General features: G+C 35.9%; 2 protein-coding genes and 1 long non-coding RNA gene across 3 annotated transcripts; 1 reads left to right on the top strand and 2 right to left on the bottom strand.

The window, feature by feature from the left end:
• Positions 1-573: 573 nt before the first annotated feature.
• On the bottom strand, positions 574-7,254 carry LOC110032907. The gene is made up of 3 exons (XM_020736693.1): positions 6,128-7,254; positions 1,836-2,506; positions 574-1,742 (listed from the first exon to the last, which is right to left on the bottom strand). The coding sequence occupies exons 1-3, from the start codon at positions 7,210-7,212 to the stop codon at positions 724-726; spliced, it is 2,775 nt and encodes a 924-aa protein (XP_020592352.1). The 5' UTR covers positions 7,213-7,254; the 3' UTR covers positions 574-723.
• Positions 6,988-8,724, top strand: LOC110032908. Its single transcript, XR_002294901.1, has 3 exons — positions 6,988-7,078; positions 7,171-7,256; positions 8,437-8,724. It is a non-coding gene; the product is annotated as an uncharacterized LOC110032908 (long non-coding RNA).
• An 8,734-nt stretch (positions 8,725-17,458) lies between these two features.
• Positions 17,459-22,209, bottom strand: LOC110032909. Its single transcript, XM_020736694.1, has 2 exons — positions 21,633-22,209; positions 17,459-19,769 (listed from the first exon to the last, which is right to left on the bottom strand). Exons 1-2 carry the CDS (start codon positions 21,876-21,878, stop codon positions 17,889-17,891), a joined length of 2,127 nt encoding a protein of 708 aa, XP_020592353.1. The 5' UTR covers positions 21,879-22,209; the 3' UTR covers positions 17,459-17,888.
• Between the last annotated feature and the right edge of the window lie 785 nt (positions 22,210-22,994).

The following is a 22,994-nucleotide window of genomic DNA, read 5'->3' as shown; positions in this document are numbered from 1 at the left end:
TATTTTGACCCCCAATTAATGAACTAAGGTAAAAGGATAATTTTGTAATGTGACACATCTCACCTACCACATATCACCTACCACACACCTACCGCCCACCTACCGCCCACCTATCTCCCACCTACCACTCTCTTGCTTCTATAAATAGAGAGGGTGTGAGGCTTAGGAGTGCAAGTGAAGTGATCTTAAGCTACCACAAAGGAGGAGAGAATAGCTAGAGAGCTAGAGAGGAGGAGAGCATCTTGAGACCTTGTATCAAGGTGTCGCTTGAGAGGGAGACCATAGAAGGAATATGAGGGCTCATCTCTATGTATAAGCTATGTATTCTTCATTTCTTTTGCCTTAGTGAACTATTTGATTGATTCCCTCCCGTGGACGTAGATCCAGTTGGATCGAACCACGTAAACGATCTGTGTTTGCTTGTGTTTTTTGCGTTTCATTTCTATGCCAGGAAGTACATATCTCACAACATCATTAATTCATGAACTTTCTCGTAAAACAATATTTTAATATCCTTTGCATCATTAAGTGATAGTCGACTTAATCCAATTGGTAAAAATTTTTGAAGTTGTTACCAATATATTGAGTTCAATCGTTGCTTACACAATAATAATCTCCCTTCTTCGGATGGGCCAAAAAAAAAAAAAAAGGTGACGAAATGTGAGAAACATGTAAAAGGTAAAATGAAGTCTATGATTAACAAATAACAATACAGTTCATAATTCAGAACTTTGAGCAATTTTTAGGCAATCCTGTGTCATAATCAGCCACAACAATCTCCATCTCTCCACAGCTCATGACATCCTGCCCAAGCTTAGCCCCTGCCATCTTCAAACCCTTCAAAGAGATTGCCTGGTTGAATAGATTGATGACTGGAAGCCTCGATGCCGGCGGCATCTTCCCTGACGGCAACAATCTTGTGAAATCATCCTTCATCAATGGCACCTCAAAGTCCTCCTTGTTGTGCTTCAGAACATTATCTTTTGCGCTGATATGAGCTCCAGGCTCCATGTGATTAGTAGAGAAGCTCATTTGGTTGGGAAAATTTGGATAAAGGCTCACATAACCCCTCAGATACATCATATCAATCAAAAACTTCTTCCATGAAGCTTGCCAGCCATTAGTTCTTGACTTGGGGATCTGAACTGGGTTCTGTTTCGCATCTTCTGTGAATCTTGAGCTCATGTAGGCATAGAATTCTCTCCACTGCTTGGGGAAGAACACCGCTCCCCAGCTGCAAGGGAGCTGGTGCAGATAAGGAGTGTTGGGATGTATTCTCTTGAAGAAATCTGTGGCATTCCATTTGGGCCTTTCTTTGACAACTTCAACAAGGCGAGGACTGTAGAGGGAGATGGAAGATAGCTCGGGGAGGGAGACCTGGGGGTCATAGTGGTATGAAAGGAGGGAATACTTGATCCAGAGATAATAGTAAGGGGAGACCTCAATGTCATCTTCGAGAAAGAGACCGAAGTCGTCGTCAGAAGCGGGATACCAGCTCTCGCTTACTGCTCGAATGAGACCACCTTGGATTATTCGTCTTCTAACTTGTTTGGGTCCATGAGACCAATGGAAAGAACCAACAACCTTGAGAGTTGGTTCATCAACTTTGCTGTCCATGTTGACGCTCAGAGGGACTTCATCACCAACATAGAATGCATTCTGAAGCGACCGAAGCAGTCTTTGAAGAGAGGTTGTGCGGTTTTGGGTGATGATGTTGACAGAGATTCTCATTCTGTTCCAGTCTGCAGGAAAATGGAAATGTTTTATGTTTTATGATCCCTAAACTTTCTTAAGATTACAATATGAACAATTTATAAAAGCGAGAGTTATATTACTTGGTAATGCTGTGGGTCTCAAATCAGCCATCCATAGAACCTTGGTTATAGCAGATCTTGGAAGAAGAACAACCACCGAATGATTCAAACTACTCTCTGAAGCCATCTTTAGTGCATTCTTAACATTTTCATCTATGTCTGAAACTGTAATCAGAAGGCTTGGATTGTGTATTTTAACAAGCCCTTTCATGCTTGAGTACACAGCCTGCATGATTGAAACTTCGGAATTTGACACGTTGGAAATAGCTCCTAATTCCAAATCAAAGATCTTAAACCTCCTCTCCCTACAAACAAACTTTGGCCATTTGAGAACATCTGCAGCTTCTTCACAAGGACAGTAATTTCCACCAGAGACAGCAATGTAGGCCTTTCTCCCAACCGTGGAACGAAATTTTTCAAGGAGAGGAGCTAAGGCCTTCACCTCTCCTATAGAATGAGCATAGAAGAGAGCATCGATCTTCTGCAGGTTCATGGCCGCCCACTGAGTGATGTAACCCATGGAAAGCGCCCTCCACCATTGATCATCTCTAACCTGTATGATGTCTTTGAAGATAACTGTGGTTTCAGAAACATAAGCAAGCCTGTGCTCACTATCTCCCCATGTTTCCTTGTCATTTGGATCAACTGGTAGCACAAATGATCCTGCGTTTCTGTATTTCTGAAGCTGATAGCTGCAAACCACAAGTGAATCATTCCAGATAATAATGGAAAAAGAAAATGATTTTTTACTTTAAATTTCTGCTGAACACAGCAACAACCAAATAAAACTGAACACTGCCATTGCCAGTCCCAAGCCCGGATGTGAAAATGTGGAGGGTTGCATTAGGTAGTTGACAGCTAGCGTAAAACTTGTCGAAATAAAATTATGGCATGAATCCTTTTGAATCATTGTGTAAGTGGTAGGGCATCCCCTGAAAGCGACGTGCTATATGATTTTAATACAGTGAAAAGTTTGCAAGGGCCGCTACTCCGGCCCCCGGGGGTTGTGTCAAATAAGCAAGAGTTCTCATATTACAGACGGATGCGAGTAAGAAAGTTAGTTCATGAAACTAGTAAAACTAATATTAGGATATGATCTTGGAATATATGTACTCTCAATGAAAAAATAATTGAATTAGTTGATATTATTATGCATAGAAAGATTAATATCTTATGTATTCAAGAAACTAAATGAGTTGGAGAAAAAGCTAAGGAGATTGATAACTTAGGTTTTAAACTTTGATATTTTGGGAAGAGTCGCACTAGAAATGATGTAGGTGTAATTATAGGTAAGAGTTGGAGATAGAATTATAGCCCTTAAGATTATTATTGATACTAAGATTTGTAATATTATAAGTGCTTATGCTCCACAAGCAGATTTAGATATAGGGTTTAAAGATAAATTCTATAATGACTTAAAAGATTTAATACAAATGATACCTTTTAAAGAAAAAAAAATTATTGGAGGAGATTTAAATGAAGACGTCAGTAGAGTAGTAGAAGATTTAAAAAATATTCATGGTGGCTACGGTTTTGGAGTGATTAATGAAGAAGGTAAAACTATTTTAGATTTTGATTTAGCGTGTAATTTTGTTATTACTAATACTTTATTCAGAAAAGAGATGAGCATCTTATTACTTATAAGAATGAATCTAATAAAACACAAATTGATTATTTTCTTATGAGAAGAAGAGATCGTCGAGATTGTAAAGGTTGTAAGGTCATTCCAAGTGAGGATTTAAGTACCCAACATCAATTATTAGTTTTACATTTTAAGATTAAGAGTTGTAAAATAATGAATACTAGGACTCATTATCATAGAATTAGATGGGGGGAGTCTAAAAGACACAAATAAAATTATTTTTTTTTAATAAAATTCAAGATTTTAAAATTTGGGATATTCAAAATTTGGGATGTTCATGATGAAGCAAATGCTATGTGGGATAAAGTAGCAAACATTATTAAACAAATAGCAAAAGATGTACTTGGAGAATCAAAAGAAAAAATTTCTATTAATAAAAATAATTGGTGGTGTAATGATAATGTGCAAAAAAAGATAAAATTTAAGAAGATATGTTATAAAAACATGTTTAAATGTAAGAACTTTGAGAATTGATAAAAATATCAAACGACCAACAGAAAATTTAAAAGAACAATTTGTGATACTAAAAATTTTATTTTTAGTGATCTTTATAACAGATTAGATACTAAGAAGGGTCAAAAAATATATGTATTAACTAGCCAAACAAAGAGAAAAAAAGTAAAGATTTAACTCAAGTAAAGTGTGTTAAAGATGAAACTCAAAAAAATGTTTTTCATAGAAAAAGATATTCAACATAGGTGAGTGAGTTATTTTGATAAACTTTTTAATGAAATTTCTGAAAATACGATCGAAAGATGAAAATCAAAAGTGTTTTTCTTAGAAAAAGATATTCAAAATAGGCAGGTGAGTATATTTTGATAAACTTTTTAATAAAGTTTCGAAAAATACGATCAACCTTAGTTATCTTAATATCGTTAACAATACTAATATGTTTCATTTTTACCATCGCATTAGTAAAAAAGAAGTCGAGGAGGCTTTAAAGAAAACAAAGGGTGGAAAGTCTTTAGGACCTGATGATATCCCCCAATTGAAGTGTGGAAATTTTTAGGAGATTTGAGAGTTTCTTGGCTTACTAAACTCTTTAATATTTTTTTAAAAACTAAAAAAATGTCTGAGGAGTGGAGTAAGAGTATTTTGGTCACCATTTTTAAGAATAAAGGGGATGCACAAGAATGTGCAAATTATAGAGGAATTAAGTTGATTTGTCATACTTTAAAATTATGGGAGGGGGTAATTGAACATATTAAGGCACTTGGCACGGGCACTGGGCACTGGGCACTGGACACGGCGCTCGCGCGGGCGTGCGTGCGTGCGTCTTTGATTTATATATATAAGCACGCCCGGCGGCCGGCAGCAGTCGCCGCCTACCCCACCGCCGCCGTCGCCGCGATCGGATCTGGCCAGGATCTAGCTTCGTCCTGGGCTGGATCTAGCCCCGATAATTTTGGATTTATGCCGTGCAGGTCTATTATGGAAGCTATACATTTATTGAGATGTTTGATGGCAAAGTTCAGAGATAATAAGCAGGATTTACATTTGATTTTTATTGATTTAGAAGAATCTTACGATAAGATTCGAAGAGATATCCTTTGGAGAGTTCTTAAGAAGAAAGGTGTTGATATGACTTATATTCAAGTCATTAAAGATATGTATAAGAATTGCAAAAGGATTAACCAATTATTTTCCTATTTTGTTGGATTGCATCAGGATCAGCTTTAAGCCCTTATCTTTTTGCTTTAGTTATGGATGGTTATACCGAACATTTGCAGGAGGATGTACCTTGGTGTATGCTTTTTGCTGATGATATCCTCTTGGTGGATAAGACAAGAGAAAAAGCCAAGAAAAAACATGAATTATGGAGGTCTACTTTGGAGTCTAAAGGCCTTCATTTGAGTAGAACTAAAATTGAATGCATGGAATGTAATTTAGTAGTAGTAGCTCTAGTGATAAAAGTGTAACTTTGGGTGGTCAAATTATTAATGTAATTTAGTAGTAGAAGCTCTAGTGATAAAAGTGTAACTTTTGGTGGGCAAATTATTAAAAGGTTTGAACGATTTAGATATCTCGGGTCTGTTGTTCAAAGAGATTATGATATAGATGGGAATGCTAATAGTAGAATTCAAGTTGGTTGGTTGAAGTAGAGAAATGCTTTGGGCCTTTTGTGTGATAAAAAAGTACCGCTTAGCTGAAAGGAAAATTTTATAAGATGGTGGCGAGACCTGCAATGCTCTATGGCGTTGAATGTTGGCCTTTAAAAGAGAAGCATAATACTTAAGTTAAGTGTTGCCGAGATGAGAATGATTAGGTGGATGAGTGACTTTACAATTAGAAACAAAATGCGAAATGAATATCTTTGTGATAGGGTTGGTGTAGCTCCAATAACAGATAAAATTAGATAGAGTTGTCTTTGATGGTTTGGTTACATTAAACGTCGACCATCTAATGATCCGATTAGGAGAGTAGATGTTTTAGATTCGACTTATGTTAAGAAAGACAGAGGTAGACCTAGGAAGACTTGGGCTTATTGTATAAAAAATAATCTTAATTTATTAAAATTAAATGAAAATATGACACTAAATAGGACGTAATGGAGAAGAAGGATTCATGTAGCTGACCACACGTAGTGGGATTAACGCTTTGTTGTTCTTGTTGTTGTGGGGAGTATGTTGATGCATCTTATTTAGCAAAATAAATTTGATTTGTAGTTTACCTGAGGTGCAGATCTTCACCAGTCATGAAAGTGAAGGGAGTCTCCACAAATAATGTCTTGACAAGATCAGAGGAGAGGAACCATGAGCTCGATAAGAAATCGACCTGCACTATCCTCTCTACTGTGATATCATAAGCTGGATCAGGCAAATATAGTCCCGACTCCTTCGTCCTGAACTTTCTGTAGCTTGGAAAAGTAAAATCCTTCTGCCTAAAAGGTAAGATCCTTCCAATACTCCCCAAAACTGAATTTTTATACTTTTCTATGCCCCCAACATGAGCTAAAATCTCCATCATCTTTTTCCCAGGTATCATATCATCGTCAACAATGTAAACAAAGTCTGATTCTGTTTGCAGGGCCAGCTGAAACCTTCCATAGTACTTGAAATCATAGCTCGAGCTTACGAAGCTAATCCTGGAATCATTATAACTCTCCACAATTCTCCTCAAAGGGAGTTCATTTGGGCTCCCAAAAGAAAGTACCCATACATGGTGGAACGGCAGTGTCTGATTCAGCAGAGAGTTCAGCTGAGCGCAGAGAGTTCTCCTCTTGAAGTGGTTCAAAATCACAGTAATTTTTGGAATTTTTGGACTGTTAATGCTCCATTGAGACTTCATTTTCATCAGCTCAGCAAGCGTTTCAGTTCCTAAATTCTTCTTCTGAAACTCCAAAATCTCATCATAAAGCTCCCTTTTTAGCCTTATCATGACCTCATCATTTGATTTCTTCTGCTCAAAATCTATTTTTTCGTCCTCGCAGACCTCCATTGGGGACTGAAACACCGAACTCTCTTGCAGGGCAGAGAAGATTCGAGGCTGAACTATGAAGTTCTTCCATTGTTTTGCTAATTTGGTTGCCCATGTGAAGTCTGGTTTAGTTCTAAGGTCCACAGAAGGACTCATGTAATAAAGAAGGAAGGTGGCATAGATTGCGAAAGCGAGTTGAAGGAAGGTGAGAATAGTAACAAGGCGAGAAGTGGAGCGTTTTGCTGCCCTAATCTTAGTTCCTTCTCTGCTAACATAGTCTGTGATTATGCCATCCAGGTACTCCTCACTTCTTAAACTTGGATTTCGAAGCAAACCCATTTTTGAAGACTCCAGCTTCAGAAGAAAGGCTTCTGCTTGATGCAGTAAGTACTTGTCAAGTTCATAAATATTTACAGAATTCTCTTAATCTTTTGATAAAATGAGTTGATATTGTAACACGAAGCAAGTCAACATTGAAGATATTAAAAACAGGGGGAGGGGGCGCAGCATTTACATGCACACCACACAATTCTTATGTATTTACATATCCAGTACTTAGATTTTAATGTTTATAACGCCAAGGTGATATAAATGCAAATATCAAAGTTTAGATCTTAGATATGTAAATTCAAAAGATTTGTGTTAGGCATGTAATTTTCTCTATAATAAAATAATAAAATAAAGAAATGAGTGACAAACAAATTTTCGGGGATTTATTGAGCACCATCATTCATAGTATTTAGCAGATCTAAATTCTATCTTAAATCTTCAGACAAAAAACCAACTAGTTTATCAGAAATAATAATATTTGACCGTTTTCATGCAAATCTCAAGATTTACTCAAAGAATTTACGTAGCTAAAATGCATCGAGTGAAAGAACTCCATTGATAAAAACTGGCCAACCCTTTTTATTTGGAGCAATTACATTCATAGCACTATTTACAAATCTAGCACTTGTTTTTAAGATTTACATGCAAACCCTTAATTCCTAAATATTTGCATAGCGAACACCAAGAATCTAACTTTTACATATACGCCATCTTACTTATGCATAAAAAGTGTATTTCACTTCTAAAAAATTGAAAAAAAAATATTGATTTGAGTGGTATCAATGTATAAAGTAGAGTTTACATAAGAATTGGGCTTCGATCAATTTGGAATGCTTCACTTCATTTCCAACCAATGTGCCTACACAATCAAGCATATCATTTTCTAAGCAAATCTTATTGCACAAACTCACCAGTAAGCCCACAATTACTGCTACTTTGGTTTCAATCCTTCCGGTTGCTGCTGCTCCAGTAGCCTCAAAATTTGTCTGAAATTAGAAAATCTGATCAAAAAAGGAATTATAAAATAAGTTTAATAACTTACATAAACAAAAAACAGATGTAAATGAATATGACTGAATGCTTACACTCTACAAAGCTCTTGGTTAAACTCTAATGAACAGAGTTTAAAGATCAGGAGCAAGAGATTTATGTGTAAATGGATCATCTGCAGTGAATTATATAGAATTTGGAAGCAATTATTTTATTTTATTTTATTTTATTTTATTTTTTTAGTAGAAATTGGGAAGAGCAAGTGAAGCAGTGGAGCTTACTTGGGATGTGAGAGATTTGAGTAAAGAAAGCCAGTACTGTTATCTGCGCACATTGTCATTCATTCCTCTTACTTCTTCTGTGCACTAATGAAGTGCAGATTTCAAGCAGAAGAATTGGGGAGGAAGTAACCATTTGGGATCTGCGCCTTCTTAATTTGGAATATTTAAAGATGGACTTTGTAAAACTGTTTAGTGATGAGCTGGTTTTTTATTTTTTATTTTTTTTTTATTTTTTTCTGAAATATTTACATGCATACCACTTAATTTTTATGTATTTGCATATTTAATGGTTATATTTAATTTTTTTTATATTTATATGCTGTGTATTTCATTTTCTTTTAAGTTAAAATAGTGATATTTCTGATGTGAGCGTGAGGTGAATGATATGCATGATATAAATGTAAGAAGTAATGTTTGGGTATTAGATATGTAAATGCATAGAAATGAGATGGTATGTAAATGCTGATTTATATACATTACATACCAACTAATTCATATGATATTACTTATCTATATCTAAGCTTCAATTTACTTATATGTGCATGAATAGGGCTGTAATTTTTGCTTGAAGATCATTAATTGCTCAAAAATCGATTAGAACTTTAGCCGGATCGAAAAAATAGAGCCGATCTGTGAGCTAAAATGAGCTAAAATTTTGAATCGAATTTTTTTCAAGCCCATTTCGATTCATACGTGGATCAGCTTGAACTGACTCGAGATCTGCCATTGGTATTATTTTTATTTATACAAAATTATATATAATGCTAAGTAAGATTGAATATAATGAGTAACGAGCTAATTTTGAGCAAATTTGAGCTAGAACGGATCCAAATAACTCAATTTGAGCTAGTTAGTTTTAATTTTGAATCGAATCAAGCTCTGAGTCTAAGCTGAAACAAATCCAAATAGCTTAATTTGAGCTAGGTTGTTCTGATTTTAGCTCGGATCAAAAGATTATAATTGGAAGGTAATGCAAGAACAGTAAAGATATTGTTGTGAAACCTATCAAGACAAAATTATAAGACAATAAAGGAACATTTAAATACATGTAATAGAGAGATTATATGAATATAATGTTAAATATAAATTCGATTCTATAGTGTAAGTTTATGTTCATAAAAAAAAATATTTATTAAAGAATTTTAACGTTGATAGAAATTTGGCCACACTACGAGACTCAATTATTTTTTGGATAATTTACACACATTCCATTGAATTTCTATGTATTTACATATCTAACACTTAAACTTCAATATATATATATATATATATGTAACAAATTTCAATATTTGTTATAATTTCTTCAAAATATTTGCTATCCCAACTCAGTTAAATGAGGTACGCCAAAACTTTGAATCTAGGCTATGAAAGTTGAAGGGCTCGTTTGAGGCAGCTTATAAGTGCGGCAGCATTTTTGAAAATGCCACATTACCGTTTGGTTTGCGCGTTTTTGAAAACGTTGTTTGTCGCGTTTGAGTTTTTTACACTTAATGCAGGCCGCGGGTCGAGTCGACCCGCAAGCAGCGTTTCAGGATAACCTACTTATCCTGAAAAACACAAGCTGCCTCAAGCAGACCCTAAATTAGTGTGATCGCTAGTTTTGTAGTCTCGGATGCGTGTCACATTTTGAGAACGTATAGTTTTTCAACTGAGGTCTAGTATTTAAGATCTAGACCTATACTTTATATGTTTTATATCACCGAGTCTTTCATATCAAATCAAAAATATCGTTTTGAATTTCTAAAATATGAAACACATTTTCATATCTATAAAAAAGATGGGATATATATACAATTTGAAATTTATATATTAGATATGTAAGTACATAATTGAGCCATATTCATGTAATTCTTCCTACACACACACACACACACACACACACACACACAACTTCTAAAGCTTTTTAGAAAACAAAGATTTGATTCACTTCATTAAAAAAGTGAGCCACACATTGTTAACCCCCGCTATGTTTGGGGGCCAATGCGGTTTGCAAATAATTTGAGTACCACAGCCTACACATGAATGGATTCGAACTCGGGACCTGAGGGGACTTACGACCTTCAAAGAGACTGCTCTACCAACAGGCCACGAAACACGCACTAAATGCATACACATCAAAAACAATGAAAAAAATTAGAAAATAACACAAAAGAAAGACCAAGAGCTACACTCTCATCCTACCATATTTAATGCACAAAGAGTGACCCTAAAATTACGCTTACAAAAGACACAAAACGCCAAAGAAGTGAACAAAACTCTTAGAAACAAAACAAAAAAATCTCCAATCCCCATACCTCAAATACCAGTAGAATCCCCCATCTCTCCAAACCCACATCTCAAGGTACAGATGGCAGTCAAATCAATCCCCTTAGTTTATAAACTCGTAAGCACATAAGCAATAGGCAAAATAACACCAATCCAAGCCTCCATTAATAACAAAGGCCACCACCTCCCCCGCCATTGAAGGATCTCTGCACCTCTCAATTCTCTTCAGATTCACACCACCATTTTATATGCAATCACAGCAAGATGATAACTTTGACCTCCATATTATAATATCTCTATCAAAATATTCAGACAGTAAATCAAACATGTGTCAGCACAAATCTTGAGGGAGTTTGATGTTTCGATATAGAAATAGTGTAGACTGTAATCGACTAACCGATTCTGAACTGCTCGGATCGAGTCAAAGTAATCCACCCGATGGATCCAAGGCCGATTGACAATCATTACTTTCGGCTCTCTTTCAACCCAAAACTCAAGTCCATTAGCCAATCGGTGGGCCTAGCCTAAAGTTCAGACTGACCAATAGACTCCTCCAACTCGAAAACATCCACGGACGAAAATATTAATCTCATACATCAAAATAGCCCACATTATTCTGATAAAGCTATGACATAAATGTAATCTCACAGCTTTAGGCCTTATATCTATAAATAGAGAATTATTTATCGAATAAAGATTACACATTCCTGATCAGTGCATCTTTCGGGAGGAAATTTACTGGTGATCTAGCGTTAGGATAAAAAAGTTTTTTTTTTTTTTTTGGAATATTTACATATATACCTTTAGTCATGTGCATTTGCATTGCTAACTCTTAAGATTCAGTTTTTACATATATGATACCTTTTTTTATGAATGATACTTTTTAGAAGTTAAAATAGAGATATTTTATGTGAGATGAAAATTTGTGTGGTATAATATATCAAATGTAAAGTTTACTTGATGATTTCGATCTGATCTTCGCTGAGCCAAAATTGGATTCAATTTTCAAGTGATTAACAATCTTCGAGTTAAATTTGCTAAATTCGAATGCTAGAGCTGTTAACAATCTTAGGCTAAGAAAAAAAATTGATATAAAATGTTGGCTCGTAGCAGAGCTCGTTTATTTCGATCTGATCTTGATCTTAGCCAAATTTTGAATCCATTTTTAGTGATTAAAGATCTTCGAGCTAAATTCATAGACAAACATACTTGTTAGATAAGTAAATACATTGGAATTTGGTGATATGTATGAAAATGCACCTATTATTTTAATATCTCAGTTATAATAATCAAGAGCAATCTTTTATGCTGCTATATTGTATTAATTATTCATATTATGTTATTGATTAAGTTATTCTTTAAGATATAATAAAACTATTTATAATGATTTGATAACAAATTGAGAAAACATTTATTTGAAATGTTCATAACATAAAATCGTAACCATGATATTTTCTTAATTATAACATAAAATGCAAATTGATACAAAATGAAAACAAATTTAGGGTCTGTTTGGGGCAGCTGAGCTTATTAAAAAGTAGTTATGAAGCTGCTGAAAATAATCTGATATTCAAAAAGTTACGGTGTCTGTTACATTTTATTTTTTTTAAAAAAAAGAGTCAAGCTGTAGCTAGAAAGATGCCACCACACCTAGCTAAGACCAATGAGAAAATGCAGATTTCAGCTACAGCTTTTTGAAAAAGCTGTCAAACGTAGTTTACCTAAACAGACAAAAATGCGGTGCGGTGTTACACTGCCGCCCCAAATGGATGATAGTAGAGAGAGAGAGATAGAGAGAGAGAGAGGGGGGGGGGGTAGGTAGGGAAACAAACAACAAGTTTTTAGCCTTGCTCTAAGACAACTTTAAAGCATAATGAAAATGCCGTTAAATATAAGATTTATTAGTGATAAGAAGAAATCATTAATTAAAGTTTAAAATTTTATGCTGATTCAAATCCAACAACATTTTAAATTTAGTTAAATTTTAACCCCAAATCAAACACAAAACTAATGCAGGTTAACTCAAAACTATAATGTAGTGTCCAGCCCTCATAACTAATAAGACTTAGGAATCCATGCTTCTAATTGTGGAGCTTAATGCCCAATTTAGTTTAACATTTAGGGAGTAAATGATTCCTCACACCAAATTTATGAAGGAAGATTTACATACATACCACTCAATTTTCATGAATTTACATATCTAATACATAAATTTCAATTTTTATGTACATGCATGCCATCATTAACTATGCATGAAAAGCAGTTTCTCAATCTTTAAAGATTGAAGTGGTTGAATGTTTGAAGTGATATGAAGGATTTGTGTGGTATAATTGTAGAAATGTAGAGCATAAGTGTTACTTATATAAATACAAAGGATTCTGGTTGTATGCATGTAAATGCTCCATTTATAATTATGGCTTGGATACATGATGTTGATTGAAGCTTTCCTAGAAGACTTCTAATGTTTCCTATATATATTGACACTTCATCAACAAATTTTATCATTTGACATGAATCTCAAGGCATTTTTAGTAAAAAAATATTCCAATTAAAATTAAAAAAAATCAACAGCTTCTTTTTATCAAGCTTATTGTCAAACTGATTGTCTCGACAAGACAAACCTCATAATATCATAATTGATTCATTTTGAGTCTGATCAAGCTCAGATCAAGCCATTGAAACACATTTAGAGGCTTTAGCTCGTTAATTGGAGGTCAAATAAACTCTAAATTTGATGTGTCTATAATCAAATCAAGTGTCTTAATAAAAGGAATCTGCCGAGCCTAAGCCTTCTGAAGTCATTAAAGCCCTCAAATTATTTTAAAAAATCCCTTATGATGAAAGGGCTATAAATAGTCAAATCAAGTTGTTACAGGACTTATTTGTCAAATAATCAGAATATCCCTCCTCAAGGGCTATAAATAGACCCACTATCTTTAATTGGGGAGAAGAGATTGAGTCAAATTTTAGTACTCTGGACTAAAGACCCAACGATAACTTCTGACTTCTGCAGTCGTCAGCCAACGTAGACTAACTCCTATCGGTTGCCCCCTACTTGCATCCATTGAATCTTTTGTGTAACATAATATCTTCAAAATTGTGAAAGAAAGAAACTCAAATACGAGGCAACCGAGTATCTCATATATGAGATACAAAAGTATTTTGAATATAGTGTAACGAAGTACCCCAAGTTCGGGATAACGAATTATCCTGAATATTGTACAACAGGGTATTTCAAATATGAGGTAACGAAGTATCCTGAATATTGTGCAATAAAGTATCCCAAAATATGGGGTAATAGAGTATCTAGAATACAAGGAAACTAAGTATCTCTAATATGGGGTGACGGTGTATCCCAAACATGTTGTATTAAAGATTCGATGATAACTCACGACGACAACTGCTTAAAACCTTTGTATTTAGAATATGGTGAATTTCTCTGAACTCTTAAAGTTTTGTCCTTACATCTTATGCTGACATGTGATGCTTCTAATGTAAAATAGTAAACCCAAGTGAATGGTTGCAATCAACAACTAGTGTAACACCAATTATAGTCTCTATGGCCAACTGTCACTCTTACAATAACCCACAATGACCTTTGTGGCTAGTTATTATTATATATTCCCACTATAGCCTCCATGACCAACTATTATTATTCCATGCTTTTATTATGACTTGTATGACTAACTACTATCATTATAACCTTCCACTATAGCCTTTGTGGTCAATTAAATCTCTTGTAGCAACATATCATGGCCTATGTGACTAGTTACTACAATAGCTTCCTACGACCTACGTGGCTAACTGTTGTCATTACAGCTTTCACTATAGGCTCTATGGCCAAATGACATTTTTGCAGCGATCCAATATGGCCTATATGATTAGTTCCTGTTGTAGCTTTCCACTGTATCCATACATGATTAATTGTTATCATTACAACCTTCCACCACAGTCTAAGTGGCCAACTGCCGCTCTTACAGCAACCAACTATGGTCTATGTGGTAAGTTACTATTGTAGCTTCCCACCATGACTAATATGACTAATTGCTATCATTACAAACATCAATACAGTTTTTGTGACCAATTGACGCTCTCGTAGCGACCCACTATGGTTAATGTGACTAGTTACAACTGTAATCCCCCACTACGGGCTACGTGACTGATTGATGTCCTTACAACCTTCTATTATAGCCTATGTGGCCAACATACGTGCTTATAAATACTCACTATAGCTTATGTGGCCAATTACTACTGTAGTTTCCCATTATGACCCATGTGGCCAACTATTATCATTATACCCTCTTACTATGACTTATGTGGCCAACTACTATCATTGTAGCCTCTCCCACTATAGCCTTTGCGGCTAACTACTATCATTGTAGCATTTAGTTATGACCTATATGATCAATTACAGTCATTGTAGCATTTCACTACAACTTATGTGATCAACTATTGTCTTTATAACATTCTATTATAATGTTGGTAGCCAACTGATGCTCTTGTAGCTACCAACTACAGTGGCCTCTTTGATTAACTGATACTACTGCAACTACCAATCACAATCTATGTATCTAAATATGACCTATATAGCTAACAGCTACTTCAGCTTCCAATTATGGCTTTGATCAACTACAACCTCTCTAGCTAACTGTTACTACAACATTCAATTATGACCTATTTGACCAACTACAACCAATGTGGCTAATTGCTACTACATGACCTTTGTGGCAAACTACAGTCTTTATAATATCAACTATGACATTTGTAGTTCAATATTGTTATTATCGCCAAGAACTACATTTGTTGTAGCTCAATTAACGGTTATTAAACCTAGATGACTATTGTACATATGTGATTATCAACGTTACAATTTCATCTTATTTGATTCAGGCGATGAACCTATGCACTTATAATCTTATAATGGATTACTTTGACTAGGCAAGGACCCCTGATTTTTTCTTTTATGGGGGTTTCCCAATTAAAGTTTGATGTCTCTTCCTATTACTTTTTTATTAATTATGTTTGTCTTGTATCTTCGTACAACACTAAGACGTTAAATCATCAATCTTCTAACACGCAACATAAAAGCTTATTCTGGCTCACTAAATTAGATTAAGATAATCAAATTATGATGAATAAGCAATTGATTTGGCCATTAGATACAAATATAGCCAGGTAATACAAGTAAAGCCGCTTAAATTATATATTATAATCATCTCTATTCTGATCAAAAGCATTATTCTCTTTGATAACTATAGGCTTTGGGGCTTCTAGTAACATTAGGAAATAAAAATAAAATCAACGAATTTTGGAGATAAATGAATAGTCTATTTTTGTCAAGACCAACAAAAATAAAAACATTGTCTACATATGAATTTAAAATATTATATATTTTGGGGCATTTACAAACATACCACACAATTCTTATGTATTTACATAGATAACACCCAAACATTTCTATTTAAGCACCATCAATATCTTTTAAAATGTACAATAGAACTTTTCATGCAAAAATTTTTGACACCAAACTTCAAAAGTGTTAAAAGTGTAAATATCAAATTTTGGGTGTTAGACACGTAAATAGATGAGGATTGCGTGGCATGCATGTAAATTTCCCTTATATTTCATCTTAGGGGCATTTACATACTTACTTCTTGATTATTATGTATTGACATATCTACCTCCTACACTTTGATTTTACACTTATACCACCCAAATTTTCAATATCACATCAAAAATATTACTATTTAAATTCTTAAAAAGCGGAAAACTTCTTTTTCATACATAGCTAGAGTGACAAAAAATAAAAATTAAAGTTTAGATGTTAGATATGTAAATACATGAGAAGTTTATATGAGATATGATCAAGTAAAAGGTCTTAGGGAGAGAAACTAGTCAACATAAAAAAACGATCCAACCCGAGTCTGTGAGCCCACCTCATGCATTTAAATCATAATTGTAAACTGAAATATAAATTGGGGGATGAATGATCTCCAAATATGAGAAGTTTATAGTCGAATCGGGCGTCTTAAGGAGTCGAATCGAACGAGCTCAAGATCACTTATTTATAACATAATTAAGGCACTTACATACTGATAAACATCATCCGATAAAATATCAAACAGCACATTTCAAAAAAAAAAAGCCAGCCGCCAAAAGTCAACTTGGATAATGTTTACGTCAACGATCACGGGATTGATCAAAATACAGCGAGGCTCTGAAAATCGCAGGTTTGAAGTCAACGATTTCGGCCACATTGGATTATTTTATTTGTTGCTTTCATTATCGTTCTATCGATATGAAAACATGCTTAAAAATTCTATTTATTTTAAATAAGAAAATCAAAGGATTAGCAAACTGTTTTTCTAACCTAATAACGAGTAATTAGCATTAGTTCTAACTAATGTTATTAAACAATAAGAAATCATAATAATAATAATTAAAAGCTCAATTAAAAATCTAATTAGCCTAAACACATTGCTAAGATTTCATAAATCATTAGTAAAATCAGAAGCTAATTAACTTTTACGAATCTTAATCATAACTATCTTTTCAACCTAATTCTATAGTGAACTACATAGAAAACGGTGGCTTGTGCAGCTTTTCATTGCTCTCTTCCAAACCTTTGACTCACTCACATCCATCCATCTATGGCAGCTTATATTATAAATATTAAAAAATAAAATAAAAACTAAATTGATAGTTTATGATGATGCTTTTCTCTTTGATATTTCATAAACAGAAGTGGTAATATTAAAAGGAAAGCATGAGAAAATTAAAACCCCAAATATGGCACAGATTACAACCCTGCTCTATGCACATCAAAAATAAGCCAAAAAACTAAGAAAACCAAAAAAATTAGAAAAATCAACCCTTAAATTAATCACCTTAACCATACCTCACCACTGTTTACCCCTCCCACACCTTAACTCTCTCCATCCCCCAACACAATACCTAACTTTATTCATTTACAAGACAGGAGTATACCCCACCATGTAAGACCATCAAGTTCTTTCCCCCTCTAACTTTTTTCTAACCGATATTCCTTCCCACTATGAAGAAAAAGGAGAGGCACTGGGATGAAAAGGCAAAAAAACCAAAAAAGAAAGAAAGGAGCACTAGTATTTTTGCAGAACAACAATGGTGAAATTACCTTGGATCAGGCCGGCAAGGAAAGGACCTAGCAGGCCTAATGGGTGGCCTTGAAGGCCTCGGAGACGGGCATAATGTCTGTGAGCGCTGAAGCATGTCGACCATTGATGGTGTCTGGTAAGAATGAAGAAGGGTAGCGCTGTCGGTCGAGTTCCCTCGAGCAGTTGCCCTCTGCCATGAATGAGAGCTCAGTCCTGAAAGCACATAAGCTCTCCCAGATTCTTCATACCTCTGCCTGCTTTCCATTCTCTCCTGCATCTCTCTCAGCTCAGCATTCAGCGCGGCGCATAGATGATCACCGGACTGCCCCGCCAACGACTCAGAAAGAATCACCCGGCGAGCTTCGAGAATTGAGACGGCTTCAGAAAGAGCGCCACGCTCGGCTGCAGCCCTTGCTTCTGAGATAGTCTCCGCCGCGCAGATTCGATTCCTCTCCCGATCTACTTCAATGGACAAATCTCTTTCTGATACAGCTTCTGGCCTTCGAATTCTCACATCTTCGCCGTTCAAATTCACCATCTCCTTGGACAAGGGATCTCTGTAGGAGCAACCAACCTTCAGGAGCGCAATCTCTTCATCGGTCACCGGTGGAACATTAACAGAAACAAGGAAGTCCCTCTCTTCATCTGCATACAGATCCCCAACGCTGATCGAACCCTTCAATCCATCAACAACCTGGTTAGCATAACTACCTGACCTTATAGGAGCGAGCTGGATGCCGGGATACAAGCACTCAACTTCAACAATCAATTCTTGTACGACGACGCTAAGGAGGCCGCCGATGCACTGCGCAAAGGCATCCTGAATCGTGCACTCGGACTCTATGAATGAAAATGTCCCACCCGAAATCTCGGAGATCGAATGCATGGAAAAAGAATCATGATCGGTGCCGAAACCGAATGCATGAACAGGAACCTGATGGCCTGCATTGCAGCGGATGGAAGATGGAACTAGAGATTGGTAGTCCGGCGGAGAACGGTTAACCCCGCTGCCACTTGAGGATACTGTGTATGTGTCTTGCCCGTCAGAGAGGAGTATGATGCTGCAAACTGAGTTTTTCTCCTTCCGCTCTTCGATCACCTTGGCTCCTTTCCTAAGTCCCTCGGCAATATTGGTTCCACCGCTCGAAACAAGGGAGTTAACGGCCTGCAATACATGCTGCCGGCCAGACTCAGTCATCCGGCGAAGAGGTAAGAGGCGTCGTGCGGTAGAAGAGAAAGCAATGACAGAGAGTCGATCGGAAGGACCGAGATTCTGGATGACGAAGCCCATGGCACGCTTTAAAAGTGCAAGCTTTGTGCCGGCCATGCTACCGCTGATATCAAGCACGGTCACCAGATCAATAGGTGCACGAGAAGGATGATTTGCTATCAGACTTGCATTCTGATTCCCACAAGGGGCCTTTAGATGGATCAATATAGAGAAAGATTCTTCAGAAGCCATTTTTGGAATGGCGGAATATTCTGGGTATGCTTTGACATCAATTGTGCCAGTCAATCCATGTTCAGGAACTTCAGATTGGAACCCTACAGGCTCATCATCATCATAAACATTTGGCTCAGAGATGGTTAAAAGAGAAGAGAGCTGATGTTGCCTGTTGGATAAATCTGTGCGAGGAAGCCTACGCAAAAGGGTTATTGTGCCATCCTCCTGTGGCCAGTGGGCTGGATTTACTCGAGCTCTCATATGAGGAAGATCGGACAAAGGAGGACCTAAGAAAGGGATCTCCTTCCATTTAGCCCTGCAAATGGGGCACACACAATTGCCAAATTTAACGTTGGAAGCAATACAGTTGAAGTGGAAGGCATGCGAACATTCTCCAGTAAAGAGGGCACCATGGCCTGCTTTCATACTCTCCAAACATATAGCACATGTTTTCTGCATGAAAAGGAGTTATGAGAATGTTGAAGTTATAACTTCTCATTTGAAAATTAAGAATATAAACTAGGCAGTTATAATAAAAAATAGAAAGATGAAATCAACCTAATAAAATTTATCCAGGAATTCTGCATAGAGTAATACAAACTATTCCAAGGCTCCCAGCCAAAAAAAAAAAAGAATTTTCATTCGAATTTTCATTCTGGTTTCATTCTGGTTTAAGCATATTTCTGGAGGTGCATTTCAGTGCTTGGGGGATGAAACATTTCCCAAAATTGTTACGGAATTTAATGTACTTACATAAAATCTTAGAAATTGCTCATATATCATATTCCCCATAAGCCCATAGATTTGAAACATAAACCAAACAACACTGACGATGAGCCTCAATAAGCAAAAGCTTAGAATATAGACCATGCGATGGACAAAAATAGAAGATAACACTGTAAGACTTCAAAACCCACTTCGAAACAATGTTAAAAACCAATTTTGTAATTCAACAAAAAACAAGAACTTTTAATTAGAAGCATGATAAAAACATCACCATAGAGAAAGAAAAAAGAGCAGATGCTGAAAATCCCAATGATTATTGAATGTATTGCTAATAATCTTAATGTTCATGATGACAGTTATGTAAATGGCATTAAAGCTTCAAAGAATTACTTTAAAAACATGGTAAACAGTGATAATAACAGCAATAACTATAAGTTTTAACAGCTCAAACTCATTTTTTGTAGAGTGCATTAACTTACTTTCAAAACACAAATACAATTTGAACTCATTATTTCAAAATTTTCAATGAATATGCTTCCACCAAGTACAAAGTCAACACATCTCCAAACATTTACGCATGTAATGGCATAAATATATAGGAGAAGCCACTGTTTGAAAAGGTCATGGCCCAACATCACATTTATAATTAAAAAAAGCATAAGATGTTGAAAATTGGTTGACTCAGTGGTTCAAAGAGCATTTTTCTTCCACAAAATATAGCAATAAATGGAAATCATCTCAATAAAGATAACATTACAATATCAAAATTATATTTTTTTAATTGTTTTGTCAAAAATGGAAATGAGATGTTTGAAAGCCACAGTATTGTATCAGGCAGTTCATCTACTACTACTGTTGATAAGCAAGTGGAAGAAAATCCATAGTCTATACAATTTATTGAGTTCATCTTCAATAGGACTTCTTAGAACCAATTAATTCAAATTGAAACATTTGCAGCATCTTACTCTGCAACCACACCCATCCTTGTTATAGATTCAACCATGAATAATCAAATAACAATTGCGCACACCCCCAATCCAGATAAAATGCAACAAAAGCAAACAAACGGACAAAACTAAACCCTGCAGGCTGAAAAGCATTGTTGCCTACCAAAGAGGTGAAATCCTCCTACAGTGAGAACAGCGGAGAAATTAAAAGGAAAAAAAAAAAAAAAAAGATGACATCCACTTTTGATTTACTAGTCAATGGCGATTACCAAAGTGACAGCCACATGCCATCTCCGAAGAGCAAGGCCGGGAGAACCAAACAAAAGAATATGAAAACCTAATGAGAGGCGAGTAGAGCCATGGCCCAGTGATCGGAAGTTTTTCTTCCCGCCGTCGCTCGGTCCGGCTTAGGTCTTCACGATTTTAACTTGAAAAGGGTAAAAAAAAACTAAACAGCAACTAAGGATAACTGGAAAAAGCTATGAAACCCCAATCACAAGCCTCCGATGGCGCAAACTACAGGACAAAATCCAGCAAATAAATTAGCTGGAATTATTCCAAATCTCAACCATGGAAAAGAGACCGGGAGATCAGCATCAACCGCACATCAAAAAATAAAAATAAAAATAAAAACAGATTTGACCTTGTATGATCTGCTCCCAGATTTCGACAGCCGGAGACAGGACGAGGTTGGGGTCGACGAAATCGGCATCAGAGAGAGTAACCCAGAGTCGGAACCACCGCCGGCAGCCGCCATGGAAGCGCCGGCCATTACAGTAGATGCATCCGACGTCCTCCCAGTTCCCAACCGCAGGAACTCCTCATCCCGAGTCCTCGGCTCGAATACACACAGGTTCAGCCCTAGCGCATCCTTCGCCTTCTTCCACATGCCCCCTGTTTTCCCCTCCCGAGCGCTCAGCCTCTAGGGTTTCCCAGATCCAGGCGGCCGCGTTCACGAGATTCCTCTCCGTTCTTATCAAGTGGGTTATAAGGGCTGGGTAAAGCGTTGGAGGAGAAAAAAGAGAGTCGATGGGATTGAAACAGTGAAGCTGGACTAGAAGCCAATTGGTCTATGGTCTCGCCCGCTTTCTGTGAGCCGCCATTAAGGTTAGAGAGAGAAAGTGAAAAAGTGAAAGCCCTCTCTCCTCTCTCCTCTCTCCTCTCTCCTCTCTCCTCTCTGGTTTTGACTCAGCGAGCAGCTTTATGAGAGCATGAGGTCCAAGAGGAAAAACTTAATACAGATATATAGACATTCATGTAGTTATTAGCTAATAGCCCACGATTAACTGTTTTATTACGGAAGATTAAAGATAATGACTTTTGGTGATTTGTCAAATAAGATGGGGGTAGGATGGTAATTTAAGTTCGGGTTTGGATTACTCGGCCGGCACGATTAGAAGAGGGAATAATGGAGTGGATGAAAGCGAAGCGGGGGAGTAATTTTTTATTTATTTTATTTATTTTTCTTTTTATTTTTAAAATTTGTAAAGTTCTAATTTTTATTTTTATTTTTATTTTTTTTGAAATTTGAATATCTTATTGAATTTATCCACAAGTTAAAATATTTTTTTTTTATTTTTTGCACGTTTAAAATTGGAGAGCACGTCTTACTTGATAAGAAGCACTTTATATATTTAAATAACATAATAAATTAGCACATGAGCTTTTAACTAATAAAATAAGTTAGAGTATAAATTTTTTATGAAGAAGTTAGAAGCAAAATCGACATTTCCATGCCTAGCACCCAATCATATGTATTTATGTATATATCATGCACCTAAATTTTAATTTTTTTGAGGTTAGATATTATACAACGAAAAATGATTTTGACCAAATATTTTGTGGATCTCACGATTTAGAGCAAGACATGTGTCAAAAGATGAATCTCAAGAGATGTGAAGTTACTGGAAGCAAGGATAACTGAATGAAAGCGGTGGCCTGAATAGAGACCAATCAAGCGGGCGACAGTGATCGATGAAACGAACGACCGATCAAATGCTGGCGG

This window comes from Phalaenopsis equestris, unplaced genomic scaffold (genome assembly GCF_001263595.1).
Source record: "Phalaenopsis equestris unplaced genomic scaffold, ASM126359v1 Scaffold001057, whole genome shotgun sequence".
Classification (NCBI taxonomy): domain Eukaryota; kingdom Viridiplantae; phylum Streptophyta; class Magnoliopsida; order Asparagales; family Orchidaceae; genus Phalaenopsis; species Phalaenopsis equestris.
This window is presented reverse-complemented; position numbering and strand designations above follow the sequence as displayed.